Genomic DNA, 27423 nt, shown 5'->3' with positions numbered 1-27423 from the left:
ATGGTTTTTCCCCAAAGATGGCTGGCAAGGGACATAAACTTTGAAAAAGTGTTGATTCAACTATAATAGAGCTCATTTGAAATATGAAGATAACGAACAGTATTCAATCTCGAAAGAATACAAATTTGGAGCAGAGCAAACAGGGACCTCAAACTTTAGAGGTGGGATCAGGTACCATGGAGGAGTGAGCATCCCCTGCCGACCGGTCACAGCCTCCGTGTGCTCCTTGTCATGATCTGAAAAAAACCGGGAAAATCCGTAGACAGTTCAGCGTATAAATAATGGCCTAACAATTAGTATGAAAAACGTCATTCATCATTTCACTCAATAATAGGTTTCATGTGCTGACAAGGTCATTGTATCGACCGTTAAACTTGCGAAATGATTACTTCAAACGAGATTGTTGTTATCCTTGTTTCATCAACTTGTTTTGTCAATTTCTTGCCTCTTTATCTGGTTTTGGGTTTGATGGGTCGACAGGTGATTTTAACTTCCCAAGCACCTGAGCCAACCTCTTGAATTTCCAGGGATCTGTGTTTTATGCCCTATTCACAGATTTGTATTGCTTTTATTGTTTTTAGATGGATCACTGTTCGTTATTTTCATTTCGTAAACATTTCATTCAATGGACTTTTGAGCTTAATTACTGTTCCCTGTCATCATATTTCATTTCAATAAATTCCAATACATGTATATGTAATAATCATTGCTTTTCTTTTTTGCCATAGGCGTTAGAACAGGGGATGCTTACTCCTCATAGGCACCTGATCCCACCTCTGCTGTTTCTGGTAGTCATTTTTTTTCACTGTCCACAATTTCTTTTGTTTTACTGAATTCATGAGATTGAGCACTAATCGCTTTCCTCAAGCTTCACATTTTAGCACTAAAACAAATGACCTTTTTCCTAGCAAATCATTCTGCAAGGCAAAATCTGAGTTTCTTTGTTTATCCAGGGCTCATTATTACCTTTCAACTTTTAAAAAAATTGTATGTAGCAGAGACAGATGGACAAACAATAGTTTTGTCTCTCGTACTTCGAAGTCTTATTTCTTCTTTCTTCTTCTTTAAAGATTTTTGATCAGTGTGTGATAAATTTAAAAATATATTGGCTTCATTTCGGAGTTGTAACTATGTTTATTGATTAATATAAATAAGACTGGAATAGATGGACAGTTTCTTTCAAAGAAAGCGTAAAAAAAACACTATTTAAGAAGACAGGGCAAATCGTGCAGGAAAATTAGAGATAATAAAGACATTAGATTGATCAATCAAACTCCAGAGTTCTTATAACAGTCCCAAATTGGAAACAAGATCCTTGATTTAAAATTTTACCGTGAGAACTATCAATATCAGAGCAGCGTTTATATAAGTGTCAGATAAACAGTTGTCTAGATTAAACAACATTCCTATCTTATTGCAGAAAGCATTCATTTTCATAACCATAGATATGTCTAGTTAAAGCTAAATTTAACAAGGAACACATATATCAAAGGTAAATGTAGAAAGAATTTACGATTTTTGATTGATGTGACTGGGGATCGCGTGATAAAACTCAAGTATTGTAAAGATTTTGAAATTTTTGGATATGTGCTATATATACAGCTCTAATAATCCCAGTATATGAAGTTCAATTTTAATAGTAGCAATTCATTTATTTATTTTTTTTTTATCTTGAAGACTCACCTTAAGAATTCAATTATTACTATTTCTTATGTCAGCCAATATCTAAGAATTTTCAGTATCAAGAGGATTGATTGATTGATTGTATGTTGTTTTACGTCCCATTCGGTGAAGGGCTTCAAATTAAGACCTATACTCGGCACTCGGGGCCATTGAGCAATGAGGGTTTTTTTTATCGTGCAGACGCCTACCATGACACGGCACCTCGGTTTTTAAGGTCTCATCCAAAAGACCCATGACTTTCAAATCTAATGCCGGGCGCTTGGCGATTGAAGGAACAGTCTCTACCTATGTTTACGTTTTAGGTTTGACGAGGCTCGGCGAACGAGAATCGAACCCGGGCTTCAAGAAGACGAATCGAACGCCATACCATGCCCGGTGATCAAAAGGAAAATTAAGTATTATTTTAACAGCATATATCAATTTAAAACATTTAAATTGTCACAGAAAAATTTGAGTCGATTTTGATTTTTCCAACTTTGCATGAGTTAATAAATTTATCTTAATACATTTCTAAAATAAGAAAAAATAGCCAATTATATTTCGTTTGTTAATGCGGGAATTAACGGTTGCAACCTTTGCAGGAAAAAAAATACATAACCGCCTGCGTATTTTTTTTCCTGCAACCGTTAATCCAGCATGAACAAACAAAGACATAGTAATTTTTTAATTGATGTCTATATAAACAAGCATTCTGAGAGTATTTCATTAGCAATACTAGTCCCCTACCGGCAAGTGTAATCTGGTTCCCGTTAAGAATTGAAAATGCCATAGTTCCGTCAAAAATCAACGAAGCGGGACGAAATGCAAACTTGATCTGTAACTCATCAAGATACATTCACATTCCAAAAATCAGCTCAATATCTGCAAGCGTTTAGAAAAAAGTGCGGAAAACCAAGTGTGACAGACTGACAGACTGACAGACAGACAGAGGGAGCGACAGACAGAGAGACAGACAGACAGACGGACGGACGGACAGACTCAGAGGAAACCTATAGTCCCCTCCGGTTTCACCGGTAGGGGACTAATAATCCCAATAGTAGTTTAAGTTTGTAAAATATTACATTCTTGATCTGTACGTCATGGTATAGAACCCGTGCTTTAGAAACTCTCATACAGGTGGCTTGAAAGCTGGTTTTAACTAGTTACCGAATATAGACAATTTGATATTCAATAACCGGAACTTCAGAAGAGCATCTGGATACAAGCTGGCAAGTTAGAATTTTCAAACGCTGCTAAGAATAATTGTTATAAATTTTGACAAACATTATCATTATACGGGCTTTTTACGTCCGTCAACCTGTCTGTCTGTCTGTCTTTACGTCACTGGTTGTTTTGTATCTAGTTCATATCTTTTAGGATCATTAGAGCTTGTCAGTTTATGTATCTTTAGGGAAGGTGGAATTCCAACCCAAATGATGGTCATTTTGGAAGTTTATGTCTAGTCATAGTCAACTTGCTTATGCTAGCGTAGGATCATAAAACCTTGTCAGCTGATGTACTGTTGAAATATTTTTCTCCGCGTGGTAATAATTTACGCTCTGAACGCAGTCCCAATTTTCCGCGGAAATTTATCATGGCGTACTTAATGTACTTTTAGGCATATGCATGTAGTGGGAATATAAGAAATCTGCGTAATTTTCTGCCCGCGGATAGAACAGAATTGTGATTCCACTGAATCATGGCGCCGTGGAAAAAGTACGTTTACAGTATGTTGGGAAAAGGTGTAATGCATATAAAATAGGTATAAATAATTTTATGTTGGAATTATATGCCTTCACATATCTAAATCGTGCCCATATCATGCCAAAAAGTATCAAATCTTGTAGTTTGTTGAATCTTTGGAGAAATATATAAAGCAGCCAATCAGTAGGTATCCTTGGCCTCATTTTGAATATTTGTGTCTATTTGAATAATTCCACAGGGGTCGCATCTTGTGTGGCAGTCGTGCACTTTATTTTTTTTCACTTTTTTTTTTTTTTTTTTTTTTTTTTTTTTTTTTTTTTTGCAATACAGCTACTTTCAGTTCGTAGAAGCTCTATTGAAAAAAGATACATATTCGATCAACTTTGAGCAAAATAAATCAATAGTATGTCTTATATTCTTTCCGAACCCTCATTGATATAAAGGAACTCTAGAAATGAAGACGGATGAATAGAAATATTGCGGAGAAATATGAATTCTTTTAATTTTAATTTAATTTAACGAATTATATTTAGCTTTAAATACCAGTGCTTTGTTTTCCTTAGATTGCTCACGTATCTTTGTAACTGTTTTTTTCCAATTCTCTGTTCAATTTAGTATTGCCCTTTCTCTGCTCTCTACCATAGTTAAACGTTATCAAATGGAAAAGGTGGGAATGACAATGATAAAGCTGTTAACCGACTAATTGGTCGAAAATATCGTAACCAATTAAAATTTTGATAACCGTTATTCGAAGCCTTTTGCAGTTTATGTTCTTTTTGCATAATATAATCATATTTTATCTTTTAAAATTTAAACTGATGGCGTGTTTAAATATGGAAGGTTTGAAACAACTACCTGTATTCATTTTACTTATTTAAACATGACTTAAGTTGTTATTTTCAAGATTTTTGATAATAGTTTCTTTCTATCATCTGTCCTTAATTGATGTTATTAAGTATTCGAACTGGTCATATTACTAAAACTAGATGGCATTAATACCGAAAGGCCACCATATACAAGAATACTTCTGGAAACTTCACAATAAAGGTCATAAAATTCCAAAGTTAAAACAAATACTGAAACACTTTGCATTTTCATCTATTAGCCATAGGTTGTCGGATGTATCCAGAGAAATTCCTCATGGTCGTGATATCCCATCATCCTCTGTAAGGCTTAGAGAGAGGAAGTCCCCGTCCTGGTTGATCAGATGTACTACATTATTGGCGCTGTCTGCAATAAGGATGTGACCCAATCAGTCGGTAGCCACTCCACATGGCTTAATATCCTCTTTTAGCGTTTTAGTTCCGACCTTCCCATCATATTTAAACCGAAGTATTCCACACTTGCTCAGTACGACTACTTTACTGTTTCTACCACAATCAGAGATACATAAATCACTATTGGCATTCTCACAGATAAACCTTGGATGAATGAAAAGTCTCTCCCCGTTCTGATCCTTCTGAAACTCCCGGATTTTCTCTCCACTGCTGCTGTACTTCACCACTCTGGCTATTTTTCTAAAACCCATACAGGCCAAGATATCACCTGATCTGGTACAACACAGTCCCCCAGGTCCAAATTCAGTATCAATAAAGTTTTTCTGGTTTTTAAGACACACTCTATAAATGGCTTTCCTGAGTCCGTAGGAATAAATCAGGCTTCCGTCCTGCATCACAGCTAGACCATCTGGTTCTCCGTCAGTGAAGATGTTATTTAGTTATCTAGTTGTGTACCTACTCTGTCTATGAACAGTATTCCAGGACCATCACCACTGATGTACGCTGATTTGACATCAAGGCAACTCACGTGAAATAAATTTTCCTTCTTCTTTTTTAATTCTCTGATTTTTACTGACCGCTCAAATACTTTTTTGGTACAAATTTTGTTGTCTGATTGTGCACTTTGTAAGCTATCATTGGATGATTTTTTATATCTTACATGATCTGTGGTGAATTTGCCAAACTGAAGTACATTATGAGATTTGTTTAATGTTCCAACTGTAAACGAAGGCGCAACAATTTTAACTTTGTATGGACATTTAAATTGCTTGAATATGTCAGGATTCTGCTTTCGGTACAATATAAGGTCGGCAGGATGGCTCGACTTCGTTAGATTTTCAAATCTTTCTATCAATAGATATAAGTTTTGATCTGATCTCTCAACCTCCGCTGTATTTTGAGACAATATCTCTAAATTTTTCCTCTCATTTTCCTCGGATTTATGCAAAGCTTCTTTCAGTATGATGCTAACCTGATCCATAAAATTCTGAGCTTGTTTCATAATTTTTTCTCTAATATCTTCATCGCTGGATTTCATTTCCTTTTCTCCATTTTTGACATCTTTCATCTTTTGAATGATCTCAGATTTCCATTGTGTCTTCATTTTGAACAATTCTTTTTCGGTTTCAGCCTTCTGTTTATTATAAAGATCCTGTATGTTCCTGATAGAATGATTGCGGTGCTCTCCTGAATGCACGTAATACAAACAGGGACTTGACAATCCTCACAAGCTTCGTATGCTTTGGATGAGTTGACTTCACACATTTTGATCTGATCAGAGGGGGGAGTCTCTCGGACAGACGGATGATGTTGTGTCCCGAGGGAACTTTGCTTTTAAGATGGAAGACTTTACATCGAGTACAGTTCATCTCAACACGGAAGACAGTGGAAGACAGCGGGCTCGTCCTCGCAGTATTGACATCTAATGACGTCCTGGGCTTGTGATTCGGCCATTACCATGTAAAATGAAAAAAAAAACTTGCTTTATAAAGAATTCAAAAAAGATTTGATATTGATAACAATATCAAAATGTTTAAACTAGATAATTTATTTTAGTCAATCTCATCAAAAAAAAAAAAAAAATAAAAAAAAATATGCACTAATAATTAAATATAACTGTTTTCCCTAAAGTGGCTTGTATTGTAGAAAGTACATGTTTTGCCAGTAGTGGGTATAATTATGGTGCTTCTCCATCAAATATATTATTATTATTATTGTAGACATCAGGCTATTCAAATTCAAGAAACAGTATATCGAGTTATGTGAAATTTGAGCAAATTTTGGTGGATCGAAAATAAAAAATAATACCGGAAAAGCTACTTTGGTTTTTTTAGGATTTAAAGCTGGGATTAAAAAATAACAACATTCTATATTTTCACTCACTGCAAAGCTCATCTCTCTCTCTCTCTCTCTCTCTCTCTCTCTCTCTCTCTCTCTCTCTCTCTCTGCTACCACTATATTATGGTACTATATTACAAGAATCTGTCAAAACATACCTGAATAAATACAAAATTTTTAAAATGATCTGGTAAAGTAGGTAAAGTAGCGCTTTCATCCATTGGTTGTTATTTATGAGTTTTCTATGGCGTATTTTGTGTCGCAGAGTAACTCAAAACTGACATGTAAAACATTTCGTGATTATGAGTATTCGAAAGTTCAAGGGCTTGAAATTGAAATTTGGTGGTAATGAAGCAAAGATAGAACATCATACTGTGGATTTTTTCTTGCATAATTTGTCGATGAATCAATAATTTTATTATTTAAAAAGCACATCAGGGGTAAAAAGTCAGTACAAAAGGTGTTTACAAATTAAATTAGGTGTTTTCAAAGCTTTTCAAAGTTTCAAAGTTTTCAAAGGTCCTTAAACAAAAAAAAAATCTCGAATTTGGTCTTTAAATTAATGTGGCATATTTCTGCCATTATTTGTCAAATGTATATCGACTTGTTAGATGTTTATGTGTCGACTTGTTAAGTGTTTATGTGTCGACTTGTTAGATGTTTATGTGTCGACTTGTTAGATGTTTATGTGTCAACTTGTTAGATGTTTATGTGTCGACTTGTTAGATGTTTATGTGTCAACTTGTTAGATGTTTATGTGTCGACTTGTTAGATGTTTAAATCATTTTGTAAGATTTCTATAGTGACTTGTTATACGTATACTCACGTGTTTAAAAATTCAACAAGGAAACATGCCCATGTCTATAATGTGCCATTCAGTTTACAATTTTCTTTTCTTCTCTTTCTTTCTTTCTTTTTTTTTTTTTTTTTTTTTTTTTTTTTTTTTGACAAGTTAAAATAAGGATCGCTCAGGTCGACATAAAGATCTGACAAGCCGGCATAATTATCTGACAAATCGACATAACATCTGACAAGTCCACATCAGATAATTATGTCAACTTTTCAGATAATAATGACAACTTGTCAAAAATTGTGGCGATTGACTTGTCAGATAATTGCGTCGACTTGTCAGATTATGTTGACGTCAGAAAATTATGTTTTCTCGTCAGAAAATTATTTCGAATTGTCATGTTTCAGATAGTAATGTAACTCGTTAGACAAATATGTCGACTTGCAAGACATTGTACGATGACAATTGAATTTCAGTACGTGGCAATAGCATACTTTAGGAACAAGTTATGCTTGACTACATTATTTGGATGAAAGTGGGGAAAATTAACTTAACTGTTCAATATAACATTTGAAATGTTGTAGAAATATATGAAATTTTGTTACTGTTAAGTTTCTGGAAACATTTTTAAGAGTCTATTTTTACATTTTACATAATTGAAATTTTCTAATTAGATTTCAGTTGCAAGAAATATTGAAAAAATAGCAATGTAACGTAACTCTTCTGTGTTGGAGATAAGAAAATTTGTATATGTGTATTTTTAATATCTGACAAGCCGACATTAACATCTGACAAATCATTAAGTTATCAACATAAGTGTATACCCTCAAAAACAAATTACCCGTAATCACTAAACAATAATATTATAGATGTGTTATTCTCTATCTTATTCTTTCGATTTTGCAGCTTTAAAGATGGCTAATGACAATATGATTACAGTTCCAAGAATCAAAGGCTGCACTACATTTAAAAACAAAGACACGTGTCATACATTATTTTATTGATCAATTAGCAAGTGCCTGGTAATTAATCATTTTGAAAAGTTTTAAAATCCTGTAACAAGGACTTCTCGACATAGGTTCTATCTTAATAACATTCTGCATCTTCATTAACAGAGGATATGACGTAGTCAGTTGAGTCATGTGACATGTCCTGCTTCTCTTCAACTGTTACATGTAATCATCAATATAAAGAGATATATCAAAAGGTCAGCTCCTGATCTACAAGGCACAAAACCCCGAAAACTATGAACATTTAAAAACTTTCAAAGTTTAAGGGCAAAAACTTTCGTGAAATAGGACAATTAACATTGAACTCGAATTTGATCTGATACATGTATTTGTAGATACATACAAAAAATAACCCATTATCTAGAAGCACGGCCAAAAAAGGTCCGGACAACTAACTAATGACGGAATGGTAATGACGAACGGGAAAAGGTTACATCACACGAACACATCCCGATCAATATTAAAGCGGGGGTATAAAATTTGAAAGCAAATAAATGAAAGCATGATTTATAAAATAATGTACCCAAAAAAAATGAAATGAAAAAAAATATGTACTTTTTCTACTGGCAAATAATTAATACATTTTTTACATTGATGTTTGAAAGATCGGAGAAAGAATCTTCCTTTATGATTTTATCAAAATCATATGGCTAATCAATCAACCCTTTATTCAACCATTCTTCACGATCAATGAAAGACCAGGCTTTTTGAAATCATACACAGACAAAATATTGACAATATCTATCTGGTTTTTGGAGACCAAGTCTTCCAACAATCTATTGGGATTCCCATGGGTACCAATTGTGCCCCCTTATTAGCAGACCTATTTTTGTATTCATATGAAGCAGAATTTGTTCAAAATCGTGTACGTGAAAAAAAGAAAATACTTGCTGTGGCCTTCAACTCGACATTTACATATATATCGGCGACGTATTGTCAATTAACAATGGTTATTTCCATTCGTATGTCGATACGATATATCCCAGTGAGCTTGAAATAAAAGATACCACAGAATCTGACACATCTGTTTCATATTTGGATATTTTACTAGAAAAAGACGTTAATGGTAATCTAACAAGAAAGCTTTATGATAAACGTGATGACTTTAACTTTTCAATCGTCAACTTCCCTTACTTATGCAAGAATATACCTTCATCACCTGCATACGGGGTTTATATCTCTCAGTTGATTCGATACGCAAGAGCATGCTCTACGTATGAATAATTTCTAAAAGAGGTAAGTTATTAAAAAACAGGTTGATGAAACAAGAATATCAACAGTCTCGTTTAAAGTCGTCATTTCGTAAGTTCTATGGTCGATACAATGACCTTGTTAGCAAATACAATTTATTATTGAGTCAAATGCTGACTGACGTTTTTCATACTAATTGTTAGGCCATTATTTACACAATGAATTGTCGACGGATTTTCCCGTCATTACCCGATCATGACAAGGAGCACATGGCGGGTGTGACCGGTCGGCAGGGGATGCTCACTCCTCCTTGGCACCTGATCCCACCTCTGATGTTTTAGAGGGTCCATGTTTGCTCTGCTTCAAAATTTGTATTGTTTAATGGACTTTTGAGCTTGAATTCTGTTATCTCCATACATTTCACACAAATGCTTCCTTAATAAAATTCGAATTCGGAAATTTTCATTTCTTGTTATTTATACCATTAAAAATTTAACTTTGTTAAAGATCATAATGATTCTATGCATAAATATTCTAAAGGTCATATTAAAAGATGTTGGAGTTCCTTCTTGACGTCATCTGATGGGCACTATTTGTGTAAAATATATTTTAAAATATGGACTGGAGAAGTTTATTGTAGTGGCCTTTAATTCGACATTAACATATATCAACAACAGTTTATCAATTTTCAATATTAACTTTCATTAATATATCTCAATGACATCGAAATAAAACACCACATATTCTGTCAATTCTATTTCATATCTGAACTGTAACGTAAATGATCAACTTACAACTAAACTATATGACGAATGACCGCAGCTTCTCCATCGTCAACGTTCCCTATTTACGAGGGTTGTCGATAAAGTTCGTAGACGATGACGTTTTTGTCAAAATGAATGGTCCTAGATATACTTATTGTATATCAAGATATTTGTCATGAAAATCCAAGACAGAATAGTTTGATTTTGATTGTTTGAACTTCATATTTTTGTAAAAATGGAGGTCTTTAAAGGTCGCAGATGGTGTGCACGGCCCAGGGTTAATATGCCATAGACTTTGAAATAAAGTGTTCTGAATAAAATGATTATTTTCTTTTTGAAGCAAGTCAAGGCTTAATAAAAATTAAATGTGTTGCAAATAAAGATGCTATCGTCATTTTCAGATATCTTAAGTATTGCTTACTATAGAGATAGTGAAAATATTTATAAAAAAAAAAAAATAAAAAAAATAAAAAATAATAATAAAAAAAAAAGCAAGAAATACGTTTCAAAAATTGACAGAAAAAGTGACGCAGGCCATCCGAACGGAACCGGTCCAATCAAAAAATTATGTTTTAATATGGTTAAAACGACGTCAGAGACAAAGTATTTATTCAAACAACTTGAAATTAGTTTATTGATTTGAAATTGGTATATACGATTTTTCAACGGTGGTTACAATTTTGGATACACTACAAGAAGTGAAAAACCACTGTTATTTAATGAATAGGATATCATTATTCATGACTTTGTTATAAATCTTAGCGCAATGCCGAACTGTGCTGCGAAGCCTGTGTATACGAAGTGTTTATCCTGATTACGCTCTTAAATTATCGTATATCAATTTGAACTTTAAAAATTAAATCCATTATGGTCTATACATAAATATTAACGCACACACTTGGCAGTGTGGCATAATAAAAAAAAATGTAGCTTGTGTCCGTAAACATGTAATAAAAAATCAAAATCCGTATTTTTGACGTTATCATGAAATTAGCTTTACGTGGGACTGGGCCGTCCGGCTTCCATATACAAAGTATTTACATCTATAACATTCGAAAATTAGTTTGTTTTGTTTTAATGTTTATATATATACTAAATCATGGTCCCAATTAAAATATCATACACGTTTGGCAGTGCGGTAATTATTTAGAAAATTATAGCATTTGTCCACGAACTCTATGGACAACCCTCGTATATAGTACATGTATAACTAACTTTCACATGCACAAGGCGTTAATGTCTCAGATACAATTTTGTATGCAAGAGCATATTCTTTTCGTAATCAATTTTTTAAATTAAGTCAGGCTACTGACAAATACGTTGACCACTATTGTTATCTTCGCATTTTTCATCACTTCTTCAGGAGTGTTTTAGCTATCACACTTTTTCATTCAGGAAAAAATGGATGAATAGAACCGAAAGACTAGATATGAGGGAATTGTTTGTTTATTTGTATGTTGTTTAACGTCCCTCTCGAGAATTTTTCACTCCTATGGAGATGCCACCACTTGCCGGTGGAGAGCTGCAAATTTTGTCCTATACTCGGCACTTACGGCCATTGAGCAGTGAGGGATCTTTTTCGTGCCAGCACCTACTGCGACAAGGGACCTCGGTTTATACGGTCTCATCCGAAGGACCAGTCTCCACGTCCCACAGTGGGATTCGAATCCGCGATGCAAGGATCAACAGGGTATTGAAGTTTAATCATAATTTGAAAGTCGTTTATCATTTGAAATATTCCATCTTATATACAAAGAGTTTAAACAATTTATTTCCAGGTGTATATTTCAAGTTTATTTTTAAAAAAATCTGAAAAGAAATGTAGGCTAATTAAAATGAATATCAACACGTTGAATTTAGATTGGGTTTTGTCAATAACTAAATTAAGGATCGACGTTTTAATTATTTATGATCAGGTCTTTGTAAAACACGGTCTCAAGACATAAAGAATCGTCAATTCCAATTTACATTTACATCCCAAAAAAGTTTTCATTTTATTAATGTACACAAGTACACGTACGGTTTATGCGTTTCATTCTGTTGTATATTAATACAAAGATCAGAATCTATTGTCTCTGTGCATGAGGCTCAATTGGGACATAAGATTAAAAGTTTATAATGAAATCTGGATACAAGAAATATATTTGTTGCTTATTAATTTCTTCCAACCGATTATATAATTCAATCCCAGTCTGAAACACTCAGAACATTACCAATCTTGATTTTTTTTACGTGCTTGCAGAGTAAAGAACCTTCGATAACCACAAGCAACGCATTTTATTATTATTATTTTCCAAGTCAACCTCAGTCTGTTTAATCAGCTTATGGCTTCTGTTATCATTTAATTCCAAGCAGTAGGAGATAGGGGAAAAAATTATTAAAAAAAAAAAAAAAAAAAAAAAAAAAAACTCAGGTGCAATATTTATTTAAATAAGAAACAGATGTATATAAAACATATAAATTATAACAAGGCTTTTTTGTATAAATTACAATCAATATAAATAGTGTGAATTTGTACAGGCTGCAAGCACATCTACTTTTTTCATAGCTTTAATTCAGAATCACCCCCCTTGAAGACCTGGATTTCCAGTAATGAATTATGAATTAAAATTTCCAGTAATGAATTATGAATTAAAATTTTCTATTCATACCATTTTTTCATTGTTCATTTTTATTAACAATTTCAAAATTATAAGTTAAGCCTTTTCAAGTCCAGATACTGGAAATTGTACAATGTTGTAAATACTGGATATGTTCTTCTTCCTTACAATAAATGACGTTCCACCTTTATGTAAAGAAGTTTAAGCTATATATCTGTAAAGCATAAATGTGCACTTAATCTATTTGGATGTAAATTTGATGACAAGCAAAAATTTACACTTTACACTTTTATTGGGGTGTGTATTTCATAACAAAGTAAATAAATTATCTACACATCTTCCTTGTATAATCAAATTGCTGGTACAACTGAGCCCTCCTCTTGGTACGTACAGTACAACCAAAGTCCGTCTCAATATTGTAAAATCAGCTTCAAGTACTTATCTGTTAATATATCTATTTCTTCAGCAAACTATATATATGAATCCAATAATGATTTTCAACAATGGGAGCTGTTTGTCTAAATAGTTAAAGCAACTGAATACAAAATCCAAATAAACCCTTCATCTATAAAAAAAAAAAATCCTAAGCAATATTTCATAGTTATCTGATCTACCTTACACAATATTAATTACTTTTTAAATACTCTTTTCTGAAATAAGAAAAACAGCAAGATTGCATAAAATGAACATTAATCAAAATGGAGATTTTTGAAGTACCCTTCGATCCAAGCTAAAAATGTTTGCTGAAGATACTCATTTGATTAAAATTTTACTAAGAGTGCCTTTACATATGTTTTAAATTGTCATGGCAAATTAATATTTGTATAATTGATTCAAAATATTTTTACTTTTTACACAATGCAACTTCCGCAATCCATGAACAATGGTTTATAACAATACAAACTCAATTTCAGAAATATATATATAAAAGTACAAAAATAATGGTTTAATTAAGATATGTTATGATTTAATGAAAGACTTGATGAAGTATTCATTTTAGGATTTTCTTCCAAAAATTTGGCTTTTCTTTTGGTCCACCAGGCTTTTTGTCGAGTCTTGTGTTAAACCCTGAAAAGACGTCAAATTTAAACAAATGCTAACCTAATATAAATGTAATAGCTGGTCAGGTGTGTGTTTTCAAATATTAATTTTCACATACATTGAAACTGAACCTGTTATTCATGGATGATTTTTTAATGAGTTTTTATGAGATATTGAAATCCTAACCTGGGATGATATTTCACTCTTTTCCATGAGATATTAAAAATCCTTGCTTGGCATGATATTTCACAGTTTTCATGAGATGTTAAAAATCCTTACTAGCCATAATTTTTCACGGTTTTCAACAGATGTTAAAATCCTTGTTTTAATGAGAAGTAAAAAATCCTTACCTGGGAGTGATAATTCACCGTTTTCATAAGTAAAAAATCCTTACCTGGGATGTGACTGGTATCTGTCCCCAAGTCTAAAACAAATAAATACATAAATAATAATAAAAGAAAGATATTAATTGTAAAAGTTATCTTTATAAATTTTTATAATTTTTTTTTTTTTTTTTTTTTTTTTTTTTTTTTTTTTTTTGCTAACTACTTTAGTGTAATTTCTCTTCTTCTTCTATAATAATGATATTTACACTGACAATTTCAGGTAAAATACAAAACAATTTGGCTTTTAAATTATCATTATATTTCAGCCAAGAACCAACTGTACAGTGCTACAACTATATTTTACATTCTAGAAGACAAGATGAAACGAAATCTTAAAATATACCTTTTCAAATACTAGTATACATTTAAATATAGAATAAAAAATAACCTGTCACAACAATATATTGTATTATTATATAGTCTATTTATAGTCCTTATATAATCTATACAAACGCAAACAGTTCATAACACTACATATTCACTGGTTTTGAAGCCGTATTCACCAGAGGGGCGGTGCGCGTGCAGCGGCATTGTGACGTCACAATCAACACCTTAAACAAAGTTGTAAACAATGGTTGCAACGGCCGGAGCCAGCTGTTTATCTGAGCAGGAAAAACATAAGCCAAGCCTATCGCAGGATTATTTTCTAAACATTTCGATGTCTTACAAACAGCAAAAGGAAAACACGGAAGTTATTACTTGTAATCTGGACATTTTTTTTTTATTTTAACACAACAGAAGTTCGTAAATAAAAGTGGTATCATCATGCAGCCTTCAATGCCTTATTTATTCAAATCCAGACTATATAATAAAACAATTACGGACTCTTTCGGTGGTGAATATGGCTTCGCCTCGGTCAATATCGATATTTTTCTGGTGAATAACAAACTATATCCACCACTGGAAGAGTCCATAATTGTATATTCTTTAAAATATTTAAATGATTTAAATTTTTACATTTGCTTTTTTTTCCCTACTAAATCAAGTGATTTGAATACAATTTTTGTGTATATTCACGCGTAGAAATATACATGGAGAAACTTGCGCTAAAATGACGTCACAGTGAGGCTAAAGAGACGTTGATAAAAATACAGCGATATTGGGCAGCGATATATTCAAATTTTGAGTGTAATTTGGTGCTTTTAAACATGTATATTGTAAATATAAGGATTTAAAAAAAAAAAAAAAAAAAGCTTTGTCTGAGGTATTGGTGTGTAAATCATACAGACGTGCACATGGGCATGCACGTTTCATGAAATATACCCAAGTGACAAGTCTGTGATTTACATACCAATTACTCACACAGAACTTAAAAAAAACATTCCTGAAATAAATCATCCATATAAAGGAATTTACACTATGAGAGCAAACAATGTGATTATACGTGACATGACTTAAATGAGTGTTAATCTTTATATGTGGCAGCCAAGGAATTTTAATCTGTCTTTAAATCAGTCCATTTATAAGTATTTATAAATATACAACTTACAAATACTTATTTGGTTTACAATCTTCAACGTTTACTATGGTACGATTGAAAATTCTAATAAAGTATATATCGTTCATTTCGAGAAGCAATAAATTGAAGCAATAATTAAAATTTTCAAATTCAAAATATGAGAATAGCAGATTAAAACTCTTGGCCATGATTTTGAAGAGAAATTCACAACTGAAAGAAGTGTTAAAAATCTCATCATGCAGTGATATACTTTCAAACCCTGCACAATACACCTAAAAATTCTCGCAAAATTTGTTTTTAACGAGTATATTAATCTGATACTTGATATAAAATTCAGTCTTTCATCAAAATTAGAACAAGCCCGTAGTAACGTTTCTCAAAGTGTGTGGGGTGTGTGTCTGTGTGTGTGTGTGGGGGGGGGGGGCTTCCAAAAATAAAAAGAGGACAAGCTAATGAAGAAAAGTAGCTGCTAAAACTCGTAAATCCTATTTCGAGGGAGGCATGGGACCACTTGGACTTTTCTCGAATTTTACAGTTAATTCTTTTATATGCTTGAATCTGCCATTTAACCGTACAGCAACAAAAAAAAAGGTGGGGGGGGGGGTGAGGGGGGGGGGGGGCGGGGGCAAGCAGCTTCCAAATAATAACTTACACTGTTCTATCGTACAGCAACAAAAAATGGGGACAAGCATCTTCCATAAGAAAATTTACATAATAACAAATACTGCAACAACAACAAAAAATACTACTGGCCTCGATACCATACTATATGAAGCAAAAACTTGATCAAGAGACTTGTCCCTAGTCTAAATCAGATGGTGAAGCAATTACTAGTAATTCTAGCAACTCTCTTTACAGTGTTCTCACACACTACCATTTTTCTTTACAATGTTACGCTAGTAATAAGCAAAGAAACCACAACAACGGTAAGTAATGACATTTAAGCGTCTAACTTACGCGGATCCTATTCTTCACCACGTTTGTAGGTATAACATGCAGTTCTAATTAGAAAATTTCACAGAGCTTTCAAAAGTTGTAAAAATAAGTTTTATTTCAAATATATGTTAATGATCATGGTACCAAGAATTTTCATCCGCTATTTTAAATACGAGAAAAGAATATAATGAAATAGGAAAACATATATTTTCATACCTCAAGAAGATACACAAATTAACGTTTGAACAGATAAAAAAAAAAGGAAAAAAGACGTTTAATTCTTGATATAGTTACTCACACCATGTGCTATTAGTTGTCAAACCTGTAGTTCACATACATGTCAAGTCCTTACTCGTGTGATCAAGAAAGCGTTTTAAGCAGTCTTAATGTTAATATTCTACCAAGTTACTTTCATTCTATGTTATAACAGTAAAGACGCAGAAAAAAATGTTAACTAAAGCTCGTAAGATTTAGAATTCCTCTTAGTTCATCAAGGTATTACGAATTATCATTTTTGGTTTCTATTAACTCCTTCATGCAGACAAAAAAGTCTTTCTTGCTCATTCAAACCAACAATTTTGTGGTTAAATAACTCGCATGCTCACCATTTTGATATAAGGGAGCACTGAAATGGGCAATTTACTGTTTGATTACCTTTCCTTTTGTTTCATAACCTTTTCTATGGATATTTGATTACCTTTTCTTTCGTTGTTACATAAACTTTTACTTTGGTTGTTTGATAACTTTTGACTTTGGCTGTTTTATAACCTTTTCTTTGGCTGTTTTTTTTAACCTTTTCTTTGGCTGTTTGATTACCTTTTCTTTGGCTGTTTGGTAACCTTTTCTTTGGCTGCTTGATTACCTTTTCTTTGGCTGTTTTTTTTTAACCTTTTCTTTGGCTGTTAGATTACCTTTTCTTTGGCTGCTTGATTACCTTTTCTTTAGCTGTTTGGTAACCTTTTCTTTGGGTGTTTGATTACCTTTTCTTTGGCTGTTTTTTTTTAACCTTTTTTTTGGCTGTTAGATTACCTTTTCTTTGGCTGCTTGATTACCTTTTCTTTGGGTGTTTGATTACCTTTTCTTTGGCTGCTTGATTACCTTTTCTTTGGCTGTTTGATAACCTTTTCTTTGGCTTCTTGATTACCTTTTTTTTGGCTGCTTGATTACCTTTACTTTGGCTGTTTGATTACCTTTTCTTTGGCTGTTTGATTACCTTTTCTTTGACTGTCTGAAAACTTTTTCTTAAAACGTTCTACCTTATGTTAACGTACCTAGCTGTGTATCTCATGATTATTTATTATAATGTAATTTACATGTTGCTTCTGAAACTACAAATATTTTTCAAAGAATAATATATCCTTCATTAACTGAAATAATGTTTTGATTAATTATGTGCATGTTTCTACTAACCTTCAGTGTTACTCCCTATGTTCAGCTGTAAGAAAACAATCTGTACGTTAATAAAAGTAAAATCTTACTGGTAAAAATACATTTAAAAAATATGTCTTTAAAAAAATTAAAACATTCATAATAATAAAATAATTCAAACCTTGCATGATGCATATTGGTCAGTTTATGAACATCACATAATTCTTTCTTGAATTTAAACAAATATAAATGATGTTACATTACTGTATTGTATTTATTTTATTTCATAGTTTGAACACACCTTATCTTTAATATTGTGCTTCAGGTTGGATAAAGCGTTGTTACCTGGCATGAAAGAGAAAAGAGGAAGATCATTTTACAATCACCTTAATTCACTTCTGGAGACAAGGATTCACATCAGTAATACATTTAAAAACCACTTTTTATCACAGGTTAACCATATATTACCTAGCATAATTACTTAAGTGCTTATAAATTTACTAAGAACAAATGCTTTCATTGATGTTTTAGTTTTGTTTTTTAAGACTCTAAAATAGCTTCTTTCTGTTATTTTAGATTGATAGATTTTACAATCAAAGTGATATATTGGTTGGTAATGCTGAGCGACACTTATTGTAGTAGTAGACAGATATTTGTTGATGTGTTGAGCTACGCTCATTGTAGTAGAAGATAGATATTTGTTGATATGTTGAGTGACACTCATTTTAAGAGCAGAAGAGAAATGTTTGTTGATAATACTGAGCGACACTTATTGTAGTAAAAGATAGACATGTCATTCCTCAGCTTCATAATATCTGTTTTACAACAGGACACAATTAAAATAATTACCTCTCAGAATTATCAACATATCACCACAAAAGAAGTTACTGAAGTTTATCTTCAGAATGCCCCCTCCTCCCACCCCCCTACCCCCCCAAAAATGTTAAGAATTAAAAATTCTTAGATATATAATAAGTTTTAATGAGAAAGGAGTCAAAGGTAAGATCTAACATATAACAAAAGGAAACACTGATGATTGTAGAAAATCTTACTTCTTGCATGTCAAGAACAACGTTGATTTTAAGAAAACTTTCCATAGCCCCAATCAAGACAAAGAAGAAAAGTGCTACCCCTACCTCAAAAAGGGAGACATACTCTGGTCTTATTTCCAGTAAGAATTTGGAAGTTTGTCTTTGGTGAATAAGAAAACAAGAGAAGTACACGGAAGAAGACTTTTAATTTGTAATAAATGTGTAAAAACAATATAAATATATCATGCCAATAGGTGGATAAGAGACTCATAATTATTTTAAGGAGATTTCACATAAATTATCATTGAAAGCTGGCTAATTTGAATTTCCTACACATTCAGATTGCATAATTATTTCCATTATAAAACAAGCAACAGAGCATAGGTTCAGCATAAGTTACAATATATGAGCTTTTAGCGATATGCATGTCATATGTTTCAGACATATGTTCAACATATGCTTGAAACACATACCCAAGAGCTTGTTCTACGTATGAACAATTTCTAAGACGAGGTAAGCTATTGACAAACAAGTTGATGAAACAAGAATATCAGCAGTCTCGTTTAAAGTCGTCATTTCGTAAGTTCTATGATCGATACAATGACCTTGTATGCAAATACAATTTATCATTAAGTCAAATGCTGGCTGACGTTTTTCATACTAATTGTTAGGCCATTATTTACACAATGAATTGTCCACGGATTTTTTCGTTATTTCCCGATCATGACAAGGAGCACATGGCGGGTGTCACCGGTCGGCAGGGGATGCTCACTCCTCCATGGTACCTGATCCTACCTCTGATGTTTTAGAGGTCCACGTTTGCTCCATAATTTGTATTGTTTAATGGAGTATTGAGCTTGAATACTGTTCGTTATCTCCATATACTTGTATCTCATTTGTAAGCATATATATCGAATTTTATGATTGCTAAACATTGTAATTATCCAAATATGAAACAACCATTTAAGATCCGTTTGTGAACACAAGTTCAATATATGTTGCTTGTCTTTTATGGTAAAGAAATGTTTTGAAAGATGTTTTGGACATGTTTACCTGTGCAAGTTAAAGGTGATAACAGACATGAAATATATCAAATCATGCATATATCATTTAATGAACATGTGTTGAGTAAAGGTTTATTACACTTCAGAGAGTTAAAAAAATATGACAGAACTGTGTCTGGAATTCACAAAGCAAACCTTTAAAAAGTCCAGCTGAAATAAATATTTTGATAATTAAGTTTTCTAAAATGGGAATCGGAAAGTAACATTTATCCAACTGATTAATAGGTTTTTATTAGGAGATTGAAGTTAAAAAGCTTTTACTAACTAATCCTCCATCAGAACAAAATTAATTGAAATAACTGTTAATGAACTGGATTCGGTTGTATCAACGGTTTATTAACTTTAATGAGTTATTAAGCCTAATGAATCATTAACTTCCTAATGATGCATTAGTTAATGAAGGCATTAAAACGTGTTGTACAAAACCTTTATTAGAGTCTTATTAGTTAATGATTCATTAAATATTTAAGAATTCATTAAAGATTTATTAACATTAGGGTAATATCCCGCAATGCAATGCGTTTCCACTTCCGGGGGCGTTTCCGTGGGCGTTTCCTTTGTTTAACATATACACGTACCAATTATTTAATAAATGAGCTTATAAGACCAATTAAAAGTCCGCCAAAATGGTCGCGGTTTTTAATTATGACGCAAAAAAAATAAATTACGTCATTTTATGAAGTCTGTGAGCGTCTTGAAGGTAATAACATAAAGAAACGTAATTTCATAAAAAAAATTGTGCTACAATGACCGAAGGAATTCAATTTAAATGTAATAGAAATCGGGGGAAAAATTTTGATTCTAGTGAAATTCAACTTTTAGCCGAACTGGTGGAGAGAAATATTAACATCATTAATAGCAAACTAACCAATAGTGTTACCAATGAGAAAAAGAAAAAAGTATGGGATAATATCACAGCGCAAATAAATGCGTTAGGAGTTTCAAGTCGCACTACTAAAGAGATTAAAACCAAATGGACCAATATGCATCAGACGGCAAAAAAGGAATTCAGCTACAACAAACTTTCACAGAGACAAACAGGGGGAGGACCCTGCGCAAAACCTCTTTCGACAGTCAGCGAAAAGATCGTTGATATCTACAAAGATTCTCCAACTTTTAATGGATTATCCGGATTCGAGACTCAGGCACCTGGTAAGTTAAAGTTCTCAATTTGCAAGAAATATAAAATACAAATTACTTATATTAAATATTATATGGACCAGATACAAGGATTGATAAATAAGGGTTTGATTTTTTTTTAATTTTTTTTTTTGGGGGGGGGGGGGGGTATATAAGTTCATCGGAATCAAGTTGCAAAATCATCTATATGTCATAAGAAATATTGTGTAAAGTAATAGTAAACATGTATCGGTAATATAAATCTGCGAAGAGGTTCTGAAAGGGTCAGGCAGTATAGACAAACAAATTGGAGTAGTTTTCTCCCTTTGCTTACAGTAGTTTTCACAGGTGTGCAAATGACAACGATTGACTTGATTAGAATTGGTAAGAGCAAAAATTAATTTATGCGGGCATCAAATTCATTTTTACTCCCATTATAATTCAATTAATTTGTTTTGTTGAATTAAAATTTAGAACGCAAATCTAACATGAAGTTGGGGAGGGGGGGGCTGTTTGAGCGTCTTTTCTTCGCTTCTCAAGCTTCATATATACATGTATGACTCCTCCAAAGAACTTCAAAGGTGTCTGGAAACCCCCCCCCCAGGTCTGCGCATGGCAATGAGGGTGGTTTGAAATGATGTCAATCTAAAACCTTTATGGTATACTGTAGTACTAGTATTATCTCTTTTTTTTTTTTACTTGTAACCAAAGATGAAAGCAACATCAATTTGATTGGCTCGCCAAATACCGTCTCAATTCTTACTGATCTGCTGATTCCACTTGACCACCAGCAAAATGAATTAAAACTTCAGCCAGAACAAGTCACACCAATCCAGGAGACTCATTGCTCGCCCGATCAGATGGTGGAAGAAATAACCAGCATAGAAAATAAAACTAGTACTGCAGCCACAAGCATGGAGACATGTGTGGAGTCAAGCATGTAATAAAACTTAGAAAATTAGTAATTTAAATGAACAGTTCAACCGTAGAAAATACAATAACTTGCTCACCATTTCATGGTTTAATCATAAAATTACCCAAAATTTATTATTTTTTTTTAATTTTATTTTTTCAAATGTACATTATAATGCATAGACGTGTATCAGTATATGAACTAGTACATAATAGATTTATTTAGTTTGGTAAGATCTTCATAAGCTACTCTTAATCATAAAAAGGTAATTTTACATACATACGTTAACGCTGAATTTCAATCCCGCATGCACAATCACAACTGTAAAAGTTTACCCTTGTGCATTGTAGGTCAAAAAAAGTGGGAACTCCAAATGATCGAGGTCAACGTAAAAGAATAAGGCCCGAAGATGTTACAAGAATGCAGTACGAAGTTTTGGTAGAACAGAAGAAAAAGATACAGGAGCAAACAATTTATTACCAATTAATGAATAAAAAATTGCGATTGGAGTTAAATTTATCCAATGAAGATTAATAAATATATGAATCATGTTATCAAATAGTTCTTTTTTTTTTTTTAAAGAATTCTAAGCATCAATTTCATAAATTAACTGAAGACTTCGTGTTCATGTTCATGTATTTTCCCGATTTAGTGCGCGATCGACAGTGATTTCTTTCAATCAATACATCGTAGGCTTTGAACATTTTTCCTGGTTGTATATGGCTAGACTACTACCCTGTGTTGAAAATGATATAAAAATAAAACTCAGTATTTACACCTTTATACGATATAATATTCTTGGTGTCCAAAAACATTATTATCAGTGTATAGTCTAGAGGGTCCTTAACTTGTTCTGTAGTGAAGGTTCTTCAAATTTTAAAATCCTGTTTAAAATTCTGTTTAGAGAGATAAAATTTACGTCAGTAGAATGGGAGTATTTAGCCAATGAAGTACTGTCCTATCTAGAAATAATGTTGTGTGATGTAATTCCTGATGTTCTTTCCATCCTCGGGTCCATTGTAATTTCCTTGTATATTTCCATTAACAGTTATATCTTCATCCATCGGTGGCTCGTTGTACATTATAGCCAGGTTATGCAAAACTGCACAAGCACCTAAAGTGTAGTTATGGAAACAAATGCATACATAAATTGTAAAGTTTTTAATTTTTTGATTTAAACTTCATTGTCAAACTATATTTAAACGCATTTCATATAAGATTATGATGTACATGTAATCTTATTCGTCTGTCAATTTTTCTCTCTGTCACAAATACACTTATACTATAACATAAACTTTAATATGCTCATAACTTTTAAATGAAAGAGGATAAGGTTCAGTATTTCCAGGGTTTGACACTAAGGCACGTCCGACCGACTCAGTCTAGTAAATGAGTGGTCCGGTCGTGTAAAATGTACGTGAACTAGACCGATTGGTCGTGTTAATAAAATACCTGTTAAAACCCATTTCAGTCTTTCAAATAAATATTCAATAAACTTTTTTAAGAATTTTTCTTAATTTGTGCGATTGTAAACACAGATATCATTCTATAAAAAAAATCTCTGTATGACACAATTGCTATTTTCAGCCACGGCTGTAATAGACAAGCCGCGGTAGAAACTAGCGTCCTTCAGTATCAATATGGTATAAAAAGTTACTGAAAAAATATATTCTGCAATTAATTTATTAATATTTAAGATGAAAAAATTATTAAAGTTCGTTGAATGATCTTTAAAGCTTACAATACTCGCATGTCTTGATAAACCCGGCTCAATTGGCTAGTTTGAAACAATTTCAAAATTACCTCATTAAAATTAGCAATTTTAAGAAAAAAAAATGCAGGTTTGGTCAGGGCTAGTGATTTTACGGTCAGGGCTAGTAAAAATTATGGGAAGTAGCCCGACTGGTCTAGTACTCATAAAAGTTAATGTCAAACCCTGAAATTTCACCTGTGCATACTTTGACCTTTGACTTATGATCTTTACTCTCTGAATTGCTTCCTTCTCTCTGTATCAGGCGCATGGTTAATTATAAATGACAGTATATTAACGAATTATATATTTACCAATAATTGTGCACACTCTCTCTGGCTTCATTCTGATTTCAGAATGAAGGACGTGGAACCGTCGTTTCCACCAGCCAAATGTCCTCTCAATGGTCACGCGTGTTTTAGAATGCGCTGTATTAAAGCGCTCCTCGGCCTGAGAGGAGGGTCGGAGGTATGGTGTCATAAGATATGGTTTACAGGCATACCCACTATCGCCCAATATGATGCCATCATTGATAGAGCGGAAGTCCCGCTCAATATCTTGCTTTATTCCACTCATGTTAAATATGTGGCTATCATGCGTGCTACCTGGCCATCTTGCCACGATGTTGGTAAATTTACCTGTATCAAAAAGGCACAATAACTACAAGTGCTAGGGCGGATCCATGAATTTTACTGTAAGGGGCAAGGGGTCGTGCTAAAAATGTCGAGTAAAAATAATATTGATCAGACAAAAAATAAAAAAGACTATCCAAACGCGAAACAGCTAGGAAGGGTTGCATACATCTTAACAAGGTACTCTCCATCATCTTTATCTGACCAACTCATGAGAGGTGCGCGTTTCCCAGGGAGGATTGGGGGGGGGGGGGTTATTCCAAGGTTATTTTGGGTTACTTTTACTGTACAATATGTTTCCGAAAAACTCACAATCATAACTGTATCATAATATGCTTCGGTTCTTAAAAAAGTACTCACTAATATTCAATTTTTATCCTATGTAATGATATTAAAACAATTTTTATATTATTATATAAATGCAATAACAAATAATCTCTCGCTAGCTTACGTAAAAAGAAGTATATATTTCATATCAAATCTCATTTTTACATACCAGCATTATCACAGATAGCTTGAACATTGATTGAGTGGTAACCTTTCCTATTCACAAATGCTGGTTCATTCTCTGACGGTCCTTGGATCCTCACATGAGTGCCGTCGATACAGCCTATAACACCTGGAAAGCCTGCTAATTTAAAAAAATCACTCTTGATGCTGGTTAGCTCCTCGTCTGTTGGCCATTTAATAAATCTGGGCGCAAGAGATACCAGTGCCTGCGACACTTTCAGAACGATTCGAGAGACTGTTGACTTGTCGACCCCAGTTGTGTCACCAAGAACTTGAAGAAAACTTCCACTGGCATAAAATCTCAAGGCAATCAGAATCTAAATTTGAAAAAAAAAAATTAAAATTTGTAGACTTTTTTATGCGCAATTTATAATCTGCAAATTGGTTTCATGTTTACTTTTCTGCGGAAAAAATACATAGGTGTACACGCATTATGTTAGATAAGTTAAATTAAAATAAGTTAAAATTATTTGTAAAATAATATCCAAGAAAATTCCAATTTACACTACTTTATTTTGGTATGGGTCTAAGAAAAAAATGGATTTACTACTTTATGCTTATGAAAAATAGGGTCGGTTTTAGGCAAAAGTTTGTTTTTATTTATTTATATATTTTTCAAATAAAGGCATAACTTTGAAATGTAATTTTTTGAAAATGGTGAAGACCTATCATATTAACAATTAAAATTACCATTGTAGAAATTGCATATTTTTATGTAATATATATATATATATATATATATATATATATATATATATATATATATATATATATATATATATATATATAATATATATATATATATATATATATATATATATATATATATATATATATATATATATATATGATTGAATAATTCCCATCTCTGATTGGCTGAGATCCAACAATGTTAGAAAAATACTACATTACATTGACCTGCACGTGACTTTCCAGGTCAATATCAGGAATTATGCATTCTACACTGGACCGAAAATATTTAGGGAAATTCCAAATTGATGCAAATAGTTTTGGAAAGTTATCTCACTTGCACCTGACTTCCACTCATATGAACATAACATTAAGGCACATAGATTCTCGGGTGAGGGTTGGGTTAGGGGGGGGGGGGGCAGGAAGTCTGCGCCTCCCCCTTCATTTTGAGAATGTAAAGTTTTAATTTAAATTTTAAGGATAAAATATTTCAATGAAAGCCCCTCCCTCTTTTATGGACCTCTACCTCCCACCGAATAAAAATTTGAGTCAGGAGAATTCCTTTCCTTGGGAGGGTTGGCTAGTCAAAGATTTTTTTAGGTAAGTTGTCACTTTTTCCCCCTTTTTCAAAATCAATCCTATATATATGCCTGACATTTATATTATTTACATTGCACCTAAACTAGAATTAAAAATTCCAAAATAATACAACTGTTGTTTTTAACCCTGTTTCTCTCATTATGTTCGGCTAGTACTGGATTGCTTAATGAGTGTGTGTAATTTTATCATTGAATCATATAATAAAACAATTATTGCTGTTTTTTTCGGGCTCGGTGAATATTGTATTCCTCAGGTGTCTAAATCATCGTATTGACCTCAAAAACCAGCATGTGGATTTCATACAAATGTAGTACAGTGTATATGCATATACATGTATATTAGTTCATTTTTTTAAGTAATTTATGTTACAGATTTTATTAATGTGGGCCTTCTCCATTTTTCATAATATTGAATAAATAAATCAACCTCATTAATGCGGTATATTTCCATAATGATGGCGAATACAATGAAGATATTACGTAAATTGTCTAATTAATCTTAGATGAAAGATTTTAAATGATTCAAATGATTCAAATACTACAGAACGCGGCCCACCGACGACTCCACTAAATGTATCACAAAACGTGATTTTAAAACAGCCACAGCATTTTGATTTTAAAACGGAATATTTTTACATTCGGCTGGCCTTTGATATCCCAGACACAGTCGGTTGGTGTTTTATACATGTTCAAGGACATATATAGAACCCCCCCCCCCCCTAAAAAAAATAATACTAGCATATAATTGCGGATCTTCAGTTTCCAAGCACCTGTGACATGCTTACATGATATGCACAAAGGGGAATAACTCTAATATTTTAGAATCACTCAAGAATTTTGTCGTCACAGTTCACCTGTGTATAATCAAACAAGATTATTCAAATAATATGAGATGTATGTATGTATAATCATGTTCATGTATAATATGTATAATAATTATTAATTATTCTTGTACTATATGGGATCCGCCACCAAGGTGACGCAATATGTGACGTAATCAACTAAAAAAAAACAAGGGAAATGGGAGGTTGTGGTGTTTGTTGACTGTTTTCGTATGGACAGTACATGTCAAAGTGAGTTTTTTTTCT

The 27423-nt window shown here is 32.7% G+C and overlaps 2 protein-coding genes across 13 annotated transcripts in view; both read right to left on the bottom strand.

The window, feature by feature from the left end:
• Window positions 1-4618: 4618 nt before the first annotated feature.
• LOC133203476 (uncharacterized) lies at window positions 4619-5748 on the bottom strand. The gene is made up of 3 exons (XM_061339254.1): window positions 5617-5748; window positions 5104-5328; window positions 4619-4966 (listed from the first exon to the last, which is right to left on the bottom strand). Exons 1-3 carry the CDS (start codon window positions 5746-5748, stop codon window positions 4619-4621), a joined length of 705 nt encoding a protein of 234 aa, XP_061195238.1.
• A 6898-nt stretch (window positions 5749-12646) lies between these two features.
• Window positions 12647-27423, bottom strand: part of LOC133203731 (tyrosine-protein phosphatase non-receptor type 12-like) — a 34763-nt gene continuing 19986 nt past the window's right edge. For 5 of the 12 annotated variants that reach the window (XM_061339499.1, XM_061339502.1, XM_061339508.1 and 2 more), the window contains 6 exons: window positions 20258-20272; window positions 18329-18372; window positions 18070-18094; window positions 16681-16724; window positions 14273-14302; window positions 12647-13905 (listed from right to left, as the gene is read on the bottom strand). In XM_061339499.1, coding sequence (XP_061195483.1) covers window positions 13834-13905; window positions 14273-14302; window positions 16681-16724; window positions 18070-18094; window positions 18329-18372; window positions 20258-20272 — 230 coding nt within the window. In that variant the 3' untranslated portion in view covers window positions 12647-13833. Of the gene's footprint in view, window positions 13906-14272; window positions 14303-16680; window positions 16725-16957; window positions 16982-18069; window positions 18095-18328; window positions 18373-20257; window positions 20273-27423 lie in introns of all 12 variants that reach the window. The other 7 variants (XM_061339500.1, XM_061339505.1, XM_061339509.1 and 4 more) reach the window with 3 other exon arrangements.

The sequence above is a fragment of the Saccostrea echinata genome, unplaced genomic scaffold (assembly GCF_033153115.1).
Source record: "Saccostrea echinata isolate AGI-Se365-2 ecotype Australia unplaced genomic scaffold, CSIRO_AGI_Sech_v1 ptg000051l, whole genome shotgun sequence".
Taxonomy (NCBI): Eukaryota; Metazoa; Mollusca; class Bivalvia; order Ostreida; family Ostreidae; genus Saccostrea; species Saccostrea echinata.
This window is presented reverse-complemented; position numbering and strand designations above follow the sequence as displayed.

Coding starts and splice junctions, on each gene's coding strand:
- LOC133203476 (XM_061339254.1), bottom strand. CDS start 5,748: ATGAAGACACAATGGAAATCTGAGATCATTCAAAAGATGAAAGATGTC. Junction 5,329..5,616: donor CTCAGAATTTTATGGATCAG/GTTAGCATCATA, acceptor AATGTACTTCAG/TTTGGCAAATTCACCACAGA. Junction 4,967..5,103: donor GAATACTGTTCATAGACAGA/GTAGGTACACAA, acceptor CTTAAAAACCAG/AAAAACTTTATTGATACTGA.